Source organism: Chrysochloris asiatica, unplaced genomic scaffold, assembly GCF_000296735.1.
Source record: "Chrysochloris asiatica unplaced genomic scaffold, ChrAsi1.0 scaffold00132, whole genome shotgun sequence".
NCBI classification, from domain to species: Eukaryota; Metazoa; Chordata; class Mammalia; order Afrosoricida; family Chrysochloridae; genus Chrysochloris; species Chrysochloris asiatica.
Window position 1 is genome coordinate 7,913,650 of NW_006408650.1, and position 19,090 is coordinate 7,932,739.

Here is a 19,090-nt window from a genome sequence, read left to right on the forward strand (position 1 = left end):
GTCAGTCCATCTGGTTGGGGATCTTCTTTTTTGCTGACCCTTTACCAGTCATGATGTCCTCCTCCAGGGATTGGTCCCACCTGATAAGAGGACCAAAGTACTTGAGTAACATGCCCAACGTACGTGACACAAAGTCTCACCAACCTCGCTTCTACGGAGAATTCTACCAGTACTTCTTCCAAGACAGATTTGTTTGTTATTTTGACAGTTTATGATACTTTCAATATTCTTCCCCAGTCTTTCTTACTCGCTGTCCAGCTTTCACACGCATATAAGGTGATTGAAAATACCATGGCTTGCGGTCAGACACACCTTAGTCCTCAAACTGAAATCTTTGCTCTTTAATACTTTTACACTTTGCAGATTTGCCCAATATCCATTTGATTTCTTTTTTTAAAATACTGTACCAGATGTACTGTAAATAACTTCTCCCAATCTGTGGTTTGGATTTTTACTCCTGTTCCCCACCCCCATTTAATGTTTATTAAGCAAGTCATTCATGCTCATTGCAGAAAAACGAGAAAACATAGCCTACCAATTAAAAATCACCCATAGGTCCAATACACAAATGTAATCACAGCTAGTATCCTAGCGCATTTTTTCCAGGCTTTACTTTACTTACTCTCTGTGTTTACGTATGTATGTATGTGTGTGTGTATATATATACAAAAACTGGACTCCTGATGTAGCGCTGTAGGATCAGCACTGGACTACTGACTACAAGGTCAGCAGTTCACACCAATTGTTCCTCAGAAACTGAAGCAACCTTATATGCTACAGAGAACTGCTCCATAGGGTGTCCTTGGCTGTGATATTTACAAAGCCTTTCATTTTCTTCTGTTTTGTTTTTCTTTTCGTGTTAGGGGTAAGGGGCAGGTTAGGGCTAAGAGTAATGATTGATCGGGTTTTTCAGGTTGTAGTTAGGCTTATTTTTATTTAGTTATTTAAAATCTATTTGATTTCCTCTTCATTTGGATGTCTGTAACTACATTAGTCCCTTTTACTTCATGGTGCTTTTTTGTTGTTGTTGCAACTGTATCTCCGGTTCCCTATTTTCAGTCACCTAGGCTTATTTTAAGGAGCTCTGGTAGTGCGGTGGTTATGAATCGGGCTGCGAACCACAAGGTCAGCAGTTCAAAACCACCAGCTGTTCCTCAGGAGAAAGATGAGGCTTTCTGTTCCCGTAAAGATTTACAGCCTCGGAAACCCTGTGCAGGGTTACTATGAGTCAGAACCAACTCCACGGTACTTAATAACAAGAAGAAGCTTGTTTTACTATGAGCACTTCTGTATCTGGGTTGAGGGGCTGTGGTGACTCCATGCAATAAGCACTGGACTGCGAACCACAAGGTCCGCGGATCGAGCCTGCCAGCCGCACAGAGGGAGAAAGATGAGGCTTTCTGCTTCCTCGAAGATGTAAAAGCCTCAGGAACCCTATTCAGGGTTGCTATGAGTCAGAACCGATTTGATGGCACTTAACAACAACAACAACAACATAGCAGGGTTGAGATCTGGGTGATACTGTCAATGTATGTCGGTGTCACGTTGTTGTCTGCTATTGTTGGTTCTCTGTCCAAAGAACTCCTTTTAGTATTTTTTGTAAGGTTGGCCTGGTTTTTACAAATTCTTTTCATTTCCGTTTATCTGATAATGACCTAATTTCACCATCATATGTGATGGATAATTTTATTGGCTATGTGATTCTAGGTTGGCAATTCTTTTCTTTCAGAGTTTTATCTATGTCATCCCATTGTCTTCATGCTGAGAAATCAGAGCTTAGTCTTATCAGTTCTCCTTTATAGATAACTTTTTGTTTTTCCTGACCTGCTCTCAGTATTCTTTCCTTGTCTTTGGTTTTGAAAAATTTGATTATAACATATCTTGGTGTTTTATCTTTTGGAATCTGTCCTGTGTGGAGTTCATTGAACTTGTCATCTTCCATGACATTAGGGATGTTTCTTCTAACAACTATTGGGCAATATTCTGTGTTTGTATTTTTGTGTCTTCCTGTTCTGGAATTCCAGTCACACGTTTTAAGTTTTTCCTTTGCTAGAACCCCACATAAATCTTAGCTTTCTTTGTTCTTTTTTCTCTAACAAATGAATAGTGAAAGATTTTTCTCCAAGTGCAGCCATTCAGCCTGCCATTCATTCATTTCCACTTCTTTGCCCTTTCAGCGTATTAATCCATTTCTGAAGTCTTTGTGTTAATCTTCTAGATCTCTAACTGTTGTTTGTGTATGGTTTCTATTTTCTCATTGATCAGTTTATTTCCTGAATTCTTCTATAGTTTTGCCTGTGGTTTCCTTGATTCCATCTGCAGTTTTCTTGATCCCTGTCTCAATCAGCTGAAGGTGCCTAAACAGTGTTCTCTGAATTCTATTATTTGACTCTGTATTTTGGTTACTTGTTTGAGGCACTCTGTATTGTTTTTTCGTGTAAACTGAAATTGTCTGTTTTCTCTGAGAAACCAAGGTTGTGTCATCTGCATATCATGGGTTGTTAATGATCCTTCTTCCGATCTTGATGCTGTGTTCTTCTTCATACAGTCCAGCTTCCTGAATTATTTGCTCAGCATACAGATTAAGTATGGTGAAAGGATGCAATCCTGATTCACACTTTTACTGACTTTAAACCCCTCAGAATCCCCTTGCTCTGTTTGAATGACTGCATTTTAGTCTATGTAAGGTCGGCAGTTCGAAACTACCAGCCATTCCACAGGAGAAATATCAGGCTTTCTGCTCCCGTAAAGATGTACAGCCTCGGAAACCCTGTGCAGGGTCACTAAGAGTTGGAACCACTTAACAACAACAACAACATAGGTTCCACATGGGCACAATTAAGTGTTCTGGAATTCCTATATTATCCATAGTTTGTTAAGATCCACAAAATAGAATGTTTTTGCATAGTCAATAAAACACAAGTAAACATATTGCTGGTATTTTCTGCTTTTGTCAAGATCCATCTAATGTCAGCAATGATATCCCTTATTCCGTCTTCCCTTCTGAACCGGGCTTGAATTCTAGCAGTTCCTTGTCAATGTGCAATGCTGCAACCATTTTCGAATTACCTTCAGCAAAATTTTCCTTGCATGTGATATTAATGATATTGTTTGATGAGTTCTGCATTCCGTTGGGTCACCTTTCTTTGGAATGGGCACAAATATGGCTCTCCCAGTGGGTAGGTCACATGGCTGCCTTGATGTAGCTGAACAAGCGCTTACATCACTGCATCAGTTTGGTGGAACATTTCAGCTGATAGTCTGTCCTGCCAATTCCTTGTTTTTCACTAAAGCCATCAGTGCGGCTCGGCTTCGTCCATCAATGGCTGCTGAAATGTCACCCAATTATTTTGGGATATAACTCTGTGTGTTTCTTCCATCTTCTTTTGATGCTTCCTGCATCATTCAATATTTTGCCCGCATTGTTAAGTACTATGAAGTCAGTTCCAACTCATAGCAACCCTGTATAGGGTTTCCGCAAAGCAGCTGGTGGGTTTGAACTGCCATCCTTGCTGTTAACAGTCCAGTCCTTATCCTAAAGCACCACGCCAGGATCCCATTTTGCTCATCGGATCCTTCAATGTTATAAGTCGAGGCTTGAAATACAGGTGAAACAGAGGATCAGTGAAAAGGAGAAAGACCTTCAACGAGATGTATGAACACCGTGGCTGCAACAATGGGTTCAGTGTGGCAATGACTGTGAGGCCGGCGCAGGGTCAGGCAGTGCTTTGTCCTGTTGGACATGGGGTGGCTAAGAATTGGAACCCACTCAATGGCATCTAATGACAACATGAGCTGGGATGGACTCAATGGGAGAGAAAGTGCGAAATCACTGACTTCAGGTTTGAAATATAACTCTCATTCAAACCAACTCAACTATGTTGTTGTTAAGTGCCATCGAGTCAGTTCTGACTCTTAGTGACCCTGTATAGGGCTTCCAAGGGGTGGCTGGTGGATTTGAACTGCCAACCAGTGTTAATCCTACAGCGCCATACCAAGTCATTACAATGATCCCTGTTCATTCCTCTCAAGTCTTCCTGCACTTCCTGGGTGCTGCTCATGGTAATTTCCGGTCCCACGAACCTGCCCTACTCCCATGCTGCATCCAACACTTGGTTAGGTCAAGAGCACTTGCTGCTCACCCCTACCTTCTCCTCTCTAACCTGTCAACCCTTAGCCTTGGCTAAGACCCAACTCAAGTTTTTCTCCACCCATGATAATAAGCTGCTCAGATTCTGGGAAATGTTGTTTTTTAATTACAATGATTAGTCTCACAGCAAATTAAGGGTTCTTCCAGTTGGGGTCCCACAACACCAGGTGATCTTGAGTTCTCACTCAGGGACTCCCTAAGGATTCCCACAGTACAGTACTGCAGAGTCTCCTTCAAGCTCCCAGACCTGTGGCCCACGTCACTTGCAGATGAAGAACTAACTCCTAGCCGGCTAAGAGCATCTGGCAAGGGCTCCTTTGAAAGCAGTCCTCCTTCCTGCTCAAAATCCGACTGGTTTTATTTCTGGGGTGTCTTTGGTGGCTGCCTGTTCTCATGTATAATTCTGTACCCTCCTGAGCCTTAACACTGCCTGTGTGGTACACTTGCCCTTTCTCCTTCTGGAAATTTCTCCTCCTCATGACTTCAGAGGAGCCCTAGTGGCACAGTGGGTTAAGTACCGTGTTACAAACGGCAAGGTCCACCATCTCCACTCTGAGGGAGAAAGATCCCCTCTGTCCTATAAGACTAGATGGTCATGGGTTTTCATGCCTTCCATTTCTTCCTCCGTATTAGCGCCTCCTCTCTGCCTACAAATGTCCCTGTTGTTGTTAAGTGTCGTCCAGTCAATGCCTACTCACAGCAACCCTGTGTAGTGTTTCCTAGGAGCAGCTGAGCTTGTGATTCACAGTCCAGATCCTACTGCGCCACACAAACTTCCTCGGCACCTTTGAAATATCAGCCTCCCCCTTTCCCTGTCTACTATAGTAAGCTCACCAAACAAGCAACTGACATCCTCTGCTTTCACTTCCAAGTTCCTGCACTTTGTGGTTTCCGCCCCGTGAACTCTTCTGAAACTGCACTCTAAACACCAACTAGGACCTCTTCTTTGCCAAACCTAATGGCTTTCTTGGTCTTTGTTCCCTTTCTTAATAACCTTAGCTGTTGCTTTTGCTTCCAACCTATCTTTTCCTCGGCAACCCGGTCCAATCCTACAGGTGTAACTATTATAGCCGACCCAACCTTTCTCCAGTCTCCTGCTTTTCACCTCCCTCCTGGACCACCCATTAGAGGCCTCACATCCTCCTCTCCTCTCCACATCCCAGGCCAATTGATTTTATTTCAGGGGTGTCTTTGGCGGCTGCCTCTGGCTCATAGTCTCATTTACAAATTCAAAGTCATCATTTCTGCCCCAGACAATTACAGTAGATTCCTAATGGCTCGTCCTGTACTGTACAAATGGGGACTTGCAGTCTGCTTTACCATCTGCTTCTGAGCATAAAAACAACAAAACCCACCTCAGCTCTGGGAACACCCACCCATCTCTCACGCTCATCTCCCCATTCTTCAAGAGATGCATTTTTTTCTATTTTAGAAACTTTCCCAAGATAACTATGTGCTGAATTTGTGATGAAACACACAAATTGGAACCCCTTCTCCCAAACTCAATCTTCCCACAGAGCATGAAGAAATAGGGGTAGGGACTATCAGCTACTATGTGGGGGCCCTTGGCTGGGGAAGGAAGGAAGGAATGGGCAGTGGGCAGAGACAGACAGGTTCCCAGCAGATGTGAGACATCCTGTCCAGCGGGGAGAAAGGTCTGTCCACATTCTGATTAGAGCAGAGTGCCAACTCCTCCCCAGCCTCCAAAGCCCATTAGGTGCAACTCCCGCAATGAAGCCCATCCTGGTTTTCCAAATTCTCCACAAGTCCAGAGGCTACAAGACTTTCCAGGGCACAGGCTGGCCTGAGTTTCAGATGCTGCTGTTGTATTCCTCTCCCCCAGGACTAAATCAGGGCTCTGGGTGACCCCGGCCTGAGCCTCCCTGCAGACAGGAGCCTGCCGGACACTTTCTGACCCACATCTGGCCTTCTTCCTCCACTGTTTAAACATTACACTGTTTTCTTCCAGACAAATCCCACAAGCATTGAAACAGGCTTGAATCAGGTCCCTTGATCACTTGTTTGGATGATAAAACTACAACGCCAGGACTCCTGGGATAGTTATTTTTACAAATGGAAGACTGTGGCAAGCCCGAGTCAAGCAAGTCTTTCAGGGACATTTTTTCCTACAGTGTGTTTGCACTGTGTGTCTCTGTGTCACGTTTTGGTCATTCTCTCAACATTTCAAGCTTTTTCATCATGCCTTTTCCACATTTCACAGCCTATATTGTTGTTGTTGTTAAGTGCCTTCAAGTCAGTTCCAACTCACAGCGACCCTGTGTATACAGTTTTCCGAGGAGCTGCTCCTGAGTTTGAACCACCAACCTTATGGTTACCAGTCCAGTGCTGATCCTACAACGCCACACCAGGACTTGTATAGTGTCAACATTATGTTTATACACGCTGGGAAACCAAAAAAATGCATGTGACGGTCTAGAACCGAACTTGTGAGACCTCCTGAGGTCTGCCTACATAGCCAGCTCTAGCATTTCACAAGTGATTGTGAATGTCTTTTCCAAATCCACTGTCACTTTGTTAAGTGCCATGGACTTGGTACAGATTCATAGCGACCCTATATAGGGTTTGGGGAGCAGCTGGTGAACTTGAGCCTCCAACCTTGCAGTCCAGCACATTAACCTGCAGTGCCACACTGGGAATTTATTACTTTGTGACTCCAGCTGCAGTTTATTTCCACCACTGGAACGTGGAGACGCCTGTGTACAAGAGCAGGAGCAGGTCATCTAGCTAGTTCAGCAGGCGGCTCGGTCACTCACGTTGTCAACCACAATGACTGCTAGCCGGCTGGGCCAGGGATACAAGAGTGAGCAGGACGGAATTGCACCTTGACCCCACAGAGCAACAGTCTAGGTGGAAAAGACAAAGATGACTCCTGCTTCAGACAAGCAGAGTGAGGAAAAGCGGGGTACAGGGAGCAAGAAGGATAGGGAAGCCCTTGGAATCATGGAGACTTGGGACAGGCCTCATGGCTGAACGGCAGTAGGAAGTCCTGGAGGATGACAAGGAGCGAGGCACAAAGCCCTACAGTGGGACAGAGGCTGGAATGTTCCAGAAACCTGCAGAGTTTCACTGGAGAGTTACAGGAACTGGTGGAGGCTGGGAAACCAACTGGGGGCAGATCACCCATGGGCTTCAGGATCCCACAGAGTTGAAAACAGAGCATTAACACAACAGATTCTACAGATGGTCTAACATCCTAATTCCCTTCAGCTCTGTCCTCTGCTTATTGTTAATCACTGCAGTGGGTTAAGCATTGGACTGCAAACTGAAAGGTCGACGGTTCAAACCTACCAGCCACTCCTAAGAAGATAAGACTGTCAGTTCCTATAAAAATGTACACTCCTAAAAGCCCCAGGGCAGAGCTCGACTTGGTCCTATAGGCTCACTACCAGTCGGAATCCACTCAGTGTCAGTGGATTGTTGTTTATAAGCAGCAGTATTTCCGTAGGGATGGTTTCTTTAAGGAAAACAGCCCTGGTGATGGTTCTGGGGACGAAAGTGAAGAGAGGGTGAAGAGAGGCCTTCAAAAGCGATGGCTCTGAGCCACACAGGTTGTGGGGAAGTTAAACAGAAGAGGAGGCATCTATACATTCAGGGATGCCTCAGGGTCTCGGGATGTGAAAGTGAAGGGTCTGCCGTGGACCCCGGGCTTCTCAGTCTCTCCACTACTGATGTTTGAGGCCAGCTCATTCTCTGTGAGGAGTGGGGTGTTGTCTTTGCATTGCAGGAGGCTTAGCAGTATCCCTGGCCTGTACCTATTAGAGGCCAGCAGCATCTCCAACCCCCAGACACTGCCAATGTCTCCAAGGAGGAAAAAGGTACAGCTGCTTCCCCAACCCCTACCCTTAGAGAAGCACAGATGGAGAGATGTGGCAAAAGAACCACTCCGAAACCAACTTCAAAGGCATCTGCGCAAAGACAATGGAACCTTTAGAAACTTTACAAAGACATCCATGTGGGAGAAGCGGCTGGCAGTGGCAGCTGGGCTGGGTGATCGCAGTTGTCCTGCTTTGTTGCTAGCAGGTAGTTCCAGTGGGGTTCAGGGACCTGCAGGGGCTCTTGCCCCTCCCAGGGCTTTCACTGGTCGGGCAGGAGTTCAGTCCTCTCGGTGTTTAGTAAGGACTGGTCACAAGGAGCAGACACGTGGTGTTGGGGATGTCAGGAAGAACGGAGCCCAGGCTGGACAGAGGGAGCTTTGGGGAAGGAGGAAGAGGAAGCACACATGTTCTTCTGCTCGCTACATGGCAGTTCTGTGGGAACAGCCTCCTGGCAGTATGGTGACACAAAGCAGAACACAGCCCCGCCCCAGTCTCAGTGGGAATACCTATGCTGGAAGAGCTCTGGTGGCGCAGTGGTTAAGCCCTAAACTGCTAACTGAAAGGCTGGTGGCTGGAATCCACCAGCTGCTCCACAGGAGAAAGATGTGGCCATCTGCCTCTGTAAAGATTGATGTTGTCATTAAGTACTGTTGAGTCAGTTCTGACTCATAGTGACCTTGTAGAGGGTTTCCGAAGAATAGTTGGTGGGTTTGAACCAACAACCTTTGGTTGGCAAGCGAGTACTTTAGTCACTGAACCAACAGGGCTCCTTCTCCAGGGGAGGGCAGACTTACGAAAATCTTAGAAAGAAGGCATCTTCTGTCCTGCGGTCCCTGACACTCTCTCCTGACTTGTGCCACCTCATCCCCAAACTACTCACTTTCCCTGCCTCTCTCCTCACTAGAAGGCTAAGACAGCATACGCCCTTAACACAGGAGCCACGAAACGAAATGGAGGTGAATATAAAAAAGCAGAGGGTGTGGAAGCTTTCAGGCCTAACTGCTCTATTTCTCGTGGGCCCACAATGGCTCCAACATGAGAGGCATAAGACGTTTGGGCACATCAGTTTTGTATTTCCCCAAACTCAGTAATAGCAATGACATATTGCCTTCTCTCTCCGTTTACAGACGTTATCAGAAAAAGCAGGAAGTACAGTGACTGGACACACCATGTAGACATTCCGCTGCTGACACCGAGAGGAGGCTTACCCAACCCCACAGAGGAGAGCGATGCTACTCTTTGCATTCCAAGGGTCAGGAAAGACTTCTGATGAATTACAAGGAAGGAAGCTCCTTGCACCCAATGACCCAGACTCCACAGCACACCCTCCAGTGAAGGCTTTTTTCCAGTCTTATTTTCAGATGTGATTCCTCATCCATGACCAGCTCTAGAGTCTGGGACATCAGCACAGAGCAAGGATCCCCTGCTACGAAGGGAGGTCCTGGGTAGGACAACTTTTTAAGGCTCAGCAAGTTTCAGAAGAGAGCCCCTGGATGGTTCAGTGAATGCACTTGGCTGCAAACCAAAAAGTTGGAGGTTTGAATCCACCCAGAGGGACCTCAGAAGAAAGGCCTGGTGATCTACTGCAGAAAAATCAGCCAAGCTCTGTTCTACTCTGACACACAGGGTCACTGTAAGTTGGAGTTGACACAATAATTTTTAAGGCTCAGTTAGAGGATTCTTATTTTTACAGCAGTCTGCTTGTCTCTGTGACACTGGTAAGTAGCAGGAATCAATCATGTGATTATACAATCTTCCAGCTACTGGTATGGGAAAGGGGCCCGGGTGATAGAACCGTGAGTAATGTTCTATTACCCAGGGAAGATAAACTGTGTGTGTGTGGGGGGGTACAATACAGACCCAAGACAGTGAGAAATCAAGCATTCTAATTTGTTCTAATTGCACACTCCACCAGACTCTAAGTGGAAGTCTGCATGCCTCTTGTGCCAGCCTAGACTATAAAAGTTGTGTAATCTACAGCGCAGGGAAAGACCAAAGAAGTCTCAAATTGCTGAGGCAGCAAAATCCAGGCTCAACAGCTGTTGATCTCCATCCACGTGAGACAGACAGCACACTGGCTCTCAGCTGCCCTGCGATATATACTTTAAAGACCTAGCAGGTCAATTTTGTGCAAAATAAAGCACGCATCCCTAACATCACTGGCATCCCTGAAGAGGGTGGAAGAATACACAACAGAGCAATGGAAAGTTAAGAGAGGCTTTCTCTTGGGAATGAGCAGGTGCACATTCATAGGATCTAAAAAGAGCCCAAAGCAGCCAGAGCAGACTGCTGCCCCTTAGGGCACTAGCTGATAAACATCTCAGAAACGAACAAACCCAAGGCTCTTACAACACATCCTGAGCTTCCCATCAGTACTGTCCAGCCACTTCCCTCCCACCGTAAGGACTCAGCCCGGAGAGGCACGGAAACTTCTCTAGCAGACAGAAGCCCTGGGTGGAAGATAAAACTCACGTAGGGCGAATAAAGCTCCCCGGTTTCTGTGATTTCACCCGTCATTTTCAGAAGTGAGGAAGGGTCCCGCAGCCACGGTTCCTTCTGTGCAGAGATGAGGCTGCCGCCACCTCCTAAGACAAAAGAGTAGACTTCATCTTGGTGTTGAACCTGGGGGAGGGGAGGCGGAATAACAGAGTGTGCAGACTCCTCACCACCGCAGGCCTCTTTATTACCAACAGTCACAGTCCCCATTATCTGGCAGAAGATGCCCGGACTGAAATCAGTTTCTTTTCATTTTCTCCTTGTCGTGCACTGTGTGCATTCAGAGACGAGGTGTTTTCCCACTTGAATCCAGAACCCGAGGGGCAGCCCAAGTAGCCCCAAAGCGGGTGCCTTTCCTAAATTGCTCCTCCAACTCAACACCTTGTCACAAAGCCTCTCCTTTTGAACGGGGCCTCCACTTGTCGCCCCCCACCCAGCCTTCTGAGCTACCTAGGGTCCCCCCATGCCCAAGTCTCATTATCGTTTCAGGAGCCCCGCTCCCCTTCCTGGAGGAGCCCCGAGTCTGGGACCGCCCCTCCACACCTGCCCGACCCGACACCTGCAGCGCAGCTCGTTCCGGGCGGCCGCCGGTGCCTCCGGCCCCTAGCTTGCTACCGGCGCCAGCTGTCCCGCACCAGCGCCTGCAGCGCGCATGTACCAGCTCTGGGAGCCCACCTTTTCCGTGCGCGTTTAGGGCGGGACGAAACGCCCTGATTGGGCGCCACGCAGAGGCGGGACCGGTATTGAACCCTGGCGGCTCCCGTCTGCGTGGCGGAAGTATGGGCGTGGATTTCCTTGTGCATTTGGGAGGGGTAGATGCCGGGTCGGGAAGCTGCTTCGCGCATCCCTGCTGCTGGGGACGTGTCGGTGGGGAGTGGGAGTAAACTTGTCAGTGATAGGCACCTGTCGTTGGAGGATCTAGAAGAGCATCCTATAGCTCTACGCAAAGGGGAGGGTTTGCGGGGCGGGAAAGAGGAAGGGTGGTCGCGTGTGCATTCAGTGTTTGCAGGGAAGAAGAGGACTTGTAAATAGACTGAAGGTAGGGCTGAAAGTTGAAGTTAGGGGTGGAGCCTTTGCTTGAGGCAAGTGATGCCGGCCCTGAAAAATGGGGTGGAAAATTCTTTGGTATGCGAGTTAAGGACTGCTTAATTATCTCCAGCTAGCCCACTTCCCTTTACTGGGAGTTTAGAGTTTATGTTCTCAGATGTGTTTGGAGGGATAGCAAGAGATTCTTTTGTATAATCGAGGGGATTCCGACTCATACTGTCCCTGGGGACAGAGTTGAGGGATTTCATAGGGTTTCCTAGGCTGTGGAGCTATAAGTAATCACTGGACTATTAACCACAAGTTCGGAAGCTCAAGCCCATCCACTTCTCGGACACCCTGTGCCGGGTCGCTGTGAGTCAAAACTGACTTGAGGGCCCTTAACAACCCCCATCTTTAAGGGAGTACAGATCGGTTGGTCTTTTCTCCTTCTGAGTGGCTGGTGGGTTCGAACCGTTGATGTTTGGGTTCTCAATCAAGCGATTAACCATTGTACTACCAGGGCTCTGTTTCTAGGCAAGGGTTTAAGGAGTCGAGAACCCTGACTCCCACCCTAAATGGGACAGGGTGGGGGGACACTCCCAGTCCTGAAGTCTGCCTCCCCTTCTGCAGGCTGCTAACCATGAGGTTGAATGCCAATACCTTGCTGTTGGGGAAGAAGGTGGTGCTGGTGCCCTACACCTCAGAGCATGTGCCCAGGTAATGGTTCCTGCCTGAGATGGCACAGTTGCGTCCCACTCAGGGCTGTCCTTCCAGGCTTGTCAAGGAGTCCTTCCAGGCTTGTCAAGGAGGGTCCGCCTTCCGATGACCAAATCTCAAAGGCTGTTTACCCCTGAGAAGGAGAAAGTTGGGTTCTAAGAAGTAACCAGACAGGAAAAGTGAAAGCTGGGGCAGAGGAATACGACTTCCCTGGAAAAAGTTGCCCAGCTCTGTTTTTCCTTTCACCCTCTTCGCTTCCTTTTTGGCCTTTCAGCAAGACATTTGATAGAACAGTAAATGTATGTAGGAGTCCTAGTGTGGCACTCTAGGATAAGCACTGACTTGGCTAACCACAAGGTTAGTGGTTCAAACCCAACCACCTGCTCTTCAGAAACCCATACAAGGTCACTAGGAATTGGAACCAACTTGACGCCACTCAACAAATGCGTAAAGAGTAAAACAAAATTGTCATCTCACCTAATTGTGAGTGACGTTCCTGGTGCCAGAGAAAATGCTCTGGTCCCAGAGTCTTCGAGCTCCCGGCAAACAAAACCGCAATAGTCACCATTGAGTTGACTCTGACTCAGGAAAACCCAAGACAATTCATGTCAGAATACGACTGTGCTCCATTGGATTTTCAGCGGCTCCTTTTATTAGACATAAACCTTTCTTCCAAAGCACCTCTCAGTGGACTCGAACCTCCACCCTTTCAGCTAGCAGCAGAGCACGTTAACTCCACCCCACCCAGGGACTTGAACTTAATGTTGTTGTTGTTAGTGCCATGGAATCAGCACCAACTCATAGCGACCCTATGCTCAACAGAACAAAACATTGCCCTGTCCTGCGCCAACCTCACAATCATTGCTGTTTGAGCCCATTGCAGCTGCCACTGTGCCAATCCATCTTTTTTTTGGGGGGGGGAGAGGGAGTGTCTTCCTCTTTTTCTCCCCCCCTCCACTTTACCAAGTATGATATCCTTCTCCAGGGACTGGTCCCTCCTGATAACATGTCCGAAGCATGAGAGACGAAGTCTGGCCATCCTGACTTCTAAGGAGCATTCTGGTTGTACTGTTTCCAACACAGATTACATTAGCTTGTCTTAAAACTTTGGGCTGATGGACTGAGATGCAGGATGGGCTTCTGATGGGGGCGTTGGTAGATGTCTGATAGATTGGAGGTTGGTGGTGTTTAGGAGTATATTATCTACTTGAAGTTTTTCTTTTGTGGGTTCCTGGTGCTCTGTCATTGTGGGGATCTATCTGTCCATAGCAAAAGTCCATAGACTTTTCAGGAATTCTGAGGAATGTTGGATTTCAGGCTGCTCTCCCTCACTGACCCCTGAGTAAGGATGGGAAGCTGAACAGATAGAACAGAGCCCTCCCATCGTCCCATTGTTTTCCTGTAGGCCTTGTTCCTGTGGCCCCCTGCTTTAACGCCAACCCTAACCCTTCCTTTGAGTCTTCTCTGAGCCCTGTGTTTGCGCTAAGGAGCTCTGGTGGTGTAGGGGTTAAGTGGTAAGCTACTAATTTAAGCAGGTGCGTGATTTTAATCTACCAGCTGCTCTGCTTCCGTGAAACCCTATGGGACACTTCTACCCTGTGGTACAGGATCACTTGTTGTTAGGTGCCCTTCTGTCTCATAGCGACCCTGTATAGGATTTCTGAGGAGTGGCTGGTAAGTTCGAACCGCTAACCTTGCGGCTTATCCTACAGCACCACACCAAGACTCCATAGGGTCACTAGGAGTTAGAATTAATTTAATAGCAATGGGTTTGCTCTGGTGTTAGCCCTGTGGGGCCCCTCCCCTCCACCAACATCCATTCTTCATCTTCTAAAGGGCCAGACCAGGCCTCTGAGTCAGCCCTGCCTGCCTTTGGCCTTCTCTCTGCCCCTGCAGGTACCACGAGTGGATGAAATCAGAGGAGCTGCAGCGGCTGACCGCCTCTGAGCCGCTAACCCTGGAGCAGGAATACGAAATGCAACTCAGCTGGCGGGAGGATTCGGACAGTGAGGAGCAGGAGTCCTGGCTGAGCTGGTGGTGGGAGGGCTGTCTCCCTAGGCAGTCTCTAGGTTCCTTGCCTCCCTCACTCTTAAGACCAAGATCTCCGAGATCTCCAGCTCTCTGACGGCCACACAAGCTTCCTGGAAAACTTGAGAAATGCCAGAAATCCTGGGACTGACATTCCCCTCCTCCCCTCCCTACACCAGGCCTGGGAGGATTTAGAACAAAAGGGTCTGGGGTTCTGGCTACAACTTTTGCTCCTCTGGGTCCCGCTGTTAGAACACAGGCACTGTTTGGTGAAGGCCATGTCTTACTGTACAAGGCGGTTTTGAGGCTTGTGATGAGCTCCAGGAAGCTCCGAGGCCCCTGGCTTGGCAGGCACATAGTCTTCACTTCTCTCCTCTGGGGAGTGTCCTGCTGACCTGTCCACTCTCCCCTCAGAGTGCACCTTCATTGTGCTGGATGCAGAAAAATGGCAGGCCCAGCCGGACACCTCTGAAGAGAGCTGTATGGCGGGTGACGTGAACCTCTTCCTCACAGACCCGGGGGACCCTACCATGGGGGAGATCGAAGTCATGATTGCGGGTTCGTAGCCTCCTCTCCCCACTGCCTTGTCACTTTATTCCGACCTAATGCTGGGGTTTAACCTTTGGGTTAGGATCATCATCATTCAGTCTGCCCATCCTTCGGGTAGGGAAGACCCTCCAAAGAGAAATGTCCTTCCCACATTTCCTGAGCTTTGGGAGAGCTTCCTCCAGCTTCTGCTTCCTAAGCTGCTACTGACCTCCCAGACGCAGCAGACTTGAAGGAAGAGAGTCAGCCTTGAATGACAGGGTTACCAAACTGTGAGACCTTGACTAAGTCATTCCATCTTTGTGTTCATTTCCTTCTCTGATACTGTCAGTACCTGCTTCTCAGCTTTGTTGTGAGGCTTAGATGAGATCACATATGCCAAGTGCCCAAGCCAGAGACTGGCCCAGCAGTGCTGTTATTGTTAGGTGCCATGAATTTGGTCTCTTCTCCTAGTGACCCCAGGTGACAGTAGGACTGCCCTGCGGTTGCCTAGGAGATGTGTATGAAACCAGATCGCTGGGCCGTTCTGTCATGGAGCTATTGAGTGGATTCCAACTGCCAACCTTAGGCTTAGCAGCAGAATATGCTTAACTGTTTGTGCTACTAGGGCTCCTTGGTTCACGTTAGCCATTGTTGATGTTTCATCCAGAGTCCAGCTGCAGAGGCCGGGGGTTTGGCTCTGAGGCTGTCCTCATGATGATGTTTTATGGTAAGAAAGTATAAGATATAAGACAACTTGTGGGGACAGTGGCCCAGTGTGGGCTGGGGCATGTTGTAAGGGGGCCAGGTGACAGGTGTCTCCATTACTAACTGGGCCAGAAAGCAGTGTTTGGTTGGGGGACCGGGCTGAGCTGCAGTGCTAGGCTCACCCCTCTCTCTGGTCTCCTTGAGGAGTGACCAGGCTAGGACTGACCAAGTTTGAGGCTAAAATCGGGCAAGGAAATGAACCAAGCATCCATCTGTTCCACAAACTCCACTTTGAGCAGGTAAGGATGTGACTGGGGCAGAGCGGGGACGGGGAGAAGCCTGGGTGTCCTGGGTGGGCTGGAATGTGTGGTTGTAACTTCATGGCCCCTCTCTCCTGGCTCCCGTAGGTGGCGGTGAGCAGTGTCTTCCAGGAGGTGACGCTCAGGTTGACCATGAACGAGTCAGAGCAGCAGTGGCTAGTACAGCAGACCAGCCACGTGGTAGAGAAGCCATACCGAGCCCGGTCAGCAGAGCCTCACTGACCACTGGGCCCCACGGGTGTCGGGACTATACGCTCCAAAGACCAGAGCCCTGCCACAAGAGACAGGGTCTCAGGGCCAGTGCTACCGGCACTCCCTCATCCCCCCAGGATAGGAAGAACCCTCAGCTCCCAGACCCCTTGACTCTGGACTTGGCCTTTGCCTCGCCTAAGCTGGTGATGTGTCCCCTCCTGTCCAGGCTTGGATTCAGATTATGGACCTGGAGTGGAGCACAAAGCCACAGGAGTTGGCGTTGGGGTGGGAGCCAGAGTGATGGGCAGTGGTTCCCGGAGAATGGACAGGGGGACAGACAAGACCTTCCTGTCTCCTGAAAGATCCAGGGCGAGGCTCTGGCAGGAGTAAAGCTTACAGCAAACAGGCCTCTGGTTTCTTCATTCCACCTGTGCGGGCGGCCCCAAGAGACAAGGTAGAGGACTGGGCTGGGGCAGAAGCAGGTGGGGTGTGGGCCCAGGGTGATGTGGAAGTGAGGGACTGCCCACTGGAAGGGCAGACAGGCAAGCTGCTCACAAAGGGGGCAAGGGGAGTGAGTGGTCTTGGCTCCCTCTCTTCAGAGCCAAACCATTTTGAGTGTCAAGGATGATCATTCTTGGGACTGGGGGACAGTTCTCTAGTGGCAAAGCACTCAGTCTCCCGCTCAGTAGCTAGGGATGCAGGAAGTGGAGGCCACTGGGCAAAGTCCCAAGCCGGAAGGTCCTGCTGCCCACTGCCTGGGCCTCCTGCTCCCAGACCAGCTGCACCTGACAAGGCCACAAGGGGGCAGTGGAGGCACAGACTCAGGAAGGCCAGGCTGCCGGCCTGGCTTGAGGTGAAAACTGGGCAGTCTCCCCAGCTATTAATCTACTCCCACGGGGACAGTTTGTTGTGGCATCAAGAAAGAGCAGGCATGTTCTCAGAACCCAGTCGTGGAAGGGACCCCTTCGAGGACACATAGTGCCTTCTGCAGAGTCCCTGGCTGGTGGAAACAAGTTCCGTGCTTGACTGAAATGCTGGCAGTTTGAACTCAGTGGTTTCTGGGGAGATCACAGTTTTGAAAACCCTGCTCTGCACACACACGGCTGCCATTGATCAGAATCAACTTGATGGCAACCAGTGGGGTGTTTATAAGGTGGGGAATTAGTTCCAGATAAAGAAGTACAGAGCCGGAACTGCTCCCAAGCTGCTAGCTCCTGGCATCTCAGCTGACCTCACAGGTGATAAAGTGCACAGGTGAGCAGCAGCAGACGGTCAGGTCAGTTGTGCCCAAGTGTAAGCCCACAGCCCCCATGGCCTTGGTCACCTCTACGGTGTCCCTTAGCCACAGGAGTCCCAAGCCATGTGTCCCTCTCCCTCTCTCAGCTGTCAGTCAATAGGTCCCCCAGAGCCGTGGTAGGTGAGGAAGGGAAGGGCCTCCTCCGGTAGGGCCATCCTTAGACCTGCTTCACCTGAGTTAGAGGCAGGGGTGGAGGGTGGGGGCCGACTGGACAGAGGCAGCAAAGGACACAGGTGATAGGTACCATGGTAAGGACTTTGGAAACTTTCTTTTCATGTTGTTGGTGGTTATGTGCTGTGGAGTCGGTTCTGACTCATAGCGACCCTGTATAGGGTGTCCGAGGCTGTAAATCTTTATGGGAGCAGAAAGCCGCATCTTTCTCCCGCGCAACAGCTGGTAGTTTCGAGGTTTGCAGCCCGATTTGTAAACACTGCGTTACCCGAACGCCTTTCTTTTCATGTTAGTGGAATCCAATACTAAGGAACTGAGATGGGCAGGTAGGTTCAGGGCTTTCAAGCTAAAGCTCTTCGGTGGTCCCCTCATTCCCCATCTTCACTTGTCCCCGCTCAGTCCCAGGAAGCTGGTTTCTGAGAGGTCTCCTCTTGGCTGGGTATTGTTGCCCAAAGCCAGCTTCGCTTCCTTCTCTGAGCACCTGTTCTTGAACCTGTGGGCCTGAGCCTCACTTCTGTCAGGCCATCCTGGCAAGGCTCCAGGGACTAGAGGTACAAGCCACCTGGGCCCAAGCTGGTCACCCTCTGGGGCTTTTGTGGCAGGACAAAGCATTTTGCCCTTGGGAAGTCCCCCACCTTGCTCTATACACTATGTTCTGGGGCTTGGCAGAGCCTGGTTTGTTTTCCCTAAACTCTGGGCGATTACCTTCCAATCAAGTCAGTGGTGAGATAAGATAGTGTATCTGGCTGCTGACTCAGATGCTCCTGGGAGTCTTGCACCCCACAGGCTGCGGGCAGGATGAAAGCCAGGTCCCTGCATTCCTAATCTGACTCCATCCTGGGACCCACCCCCCAGCACTCCAGGACCTGAAGTGGCAGTCCCCAGAGCCTTCATGCTGGGGTCTCTGCTCCCACTCTGCAGAACTGGATAAACCCCCTTGCGGCAGTGCAGCCCCCACCTGCACCTGCAACGGGCATGTGTTGGACATGTCCACGGGGAAGGGTGGGGCAGGACAAGGCAGGTCGGTTCCTGGAGCTCCTACGTGACTACCTGCTGAGCCAGCACGTGGTGGGTACATTCCCAGCTCCCTGGGCAGTCCTCCCTCTCTAGCCACACCCACCATCTTAGCTATAGGCCACCCAGGAAACATGCCTCACTTCCCACCTACAAAGCTTTATCTGAAGGAAGACACGGAGGCTGACACGGTTTGGAGGAACCAGTTGAATTTCTGCTGGAGTTTTCCTTACAATGGTGCTGGCCTGGGTCTAAGGGGGCGGGGTGGGAGCAGAAACAATAGTTGAAGGCTGAGGTCATTGCTGTACCCCTAACTGCAACAACCAGGGAAAATCACGGGAATCAAGGGACAGAAATCCCTCTAGACTCTGGTACTGCACTCTTTAAAAAAATCATCAAATGAACAAAAGTCAGATGCCTAAGTCGGGTACCCAGTCTCCAGGAGCTGGGGATGCTTGTGTGATCAGTCCAGGATAGGTCTCGGATCCATCACCATGGGGCTGTGAAGGAAACCCACCTTTCCCCTGGCCCCCATGGTCCCGGGCTTGGTGCAGGTCCCAGAGGTGGCCCCAGGTAAGGGGTCACAGGGTCACTGGTGGGATGGAGAGGG

The 19,090-nt window shown here is 49.5% G+C and overlaps 2 protein-coding genes across 2 annotated transcripts in view; one reads left to right on the forward strand and one right to left on the reverse strand.

The window, feature by feature from the left end:
* TMEM104 (transmembrane protein 104) overlaps positions 1-11,327 on the reverse strand; it is a 60,339-nt gene extending 49,012 nt beyond the window's left edge. The window contains exons 1-2 of the mRNA XM_006869683.1: positions 11,118-11,327; positions 10,459-10,608 (exon numbers count right to left, since the gene is read on the reverse strand). Of these exons, the coding sequence (XP_006869745.1) occupies positions 10,459-10,608; positions 11,118-11,327 (360 nt within the window). The remainder of the gene's footprint in view (positions 1-10,458; positions 10,609-11,117) is intronic.
* An 821-nt stretch (positions 11,328-12,148) lies between these two features.
* NAT9 (N-acetyltransferase 9 (GCN5-related, putative)) lies at positions 12,149-16,028 on the forward strand. The gene is made up of 6 exons (XM_006869598.1): positions 12,149-12,225; positions 14,122-14,231; positions 14,668-14,811; positions 15,449-15,508; positions 15,691-15,785; positions 15,894-16,028. Exons 1-6 carry the CDS (start codon positions 12,149-12,151, stop codon positions 16,026-16,028), a joined length of 621 nt encoding a protein of 206 aa, XP_006869660.1.
* Positions 16,029-19,090: the final 3,062 nt, after the last annotated feature.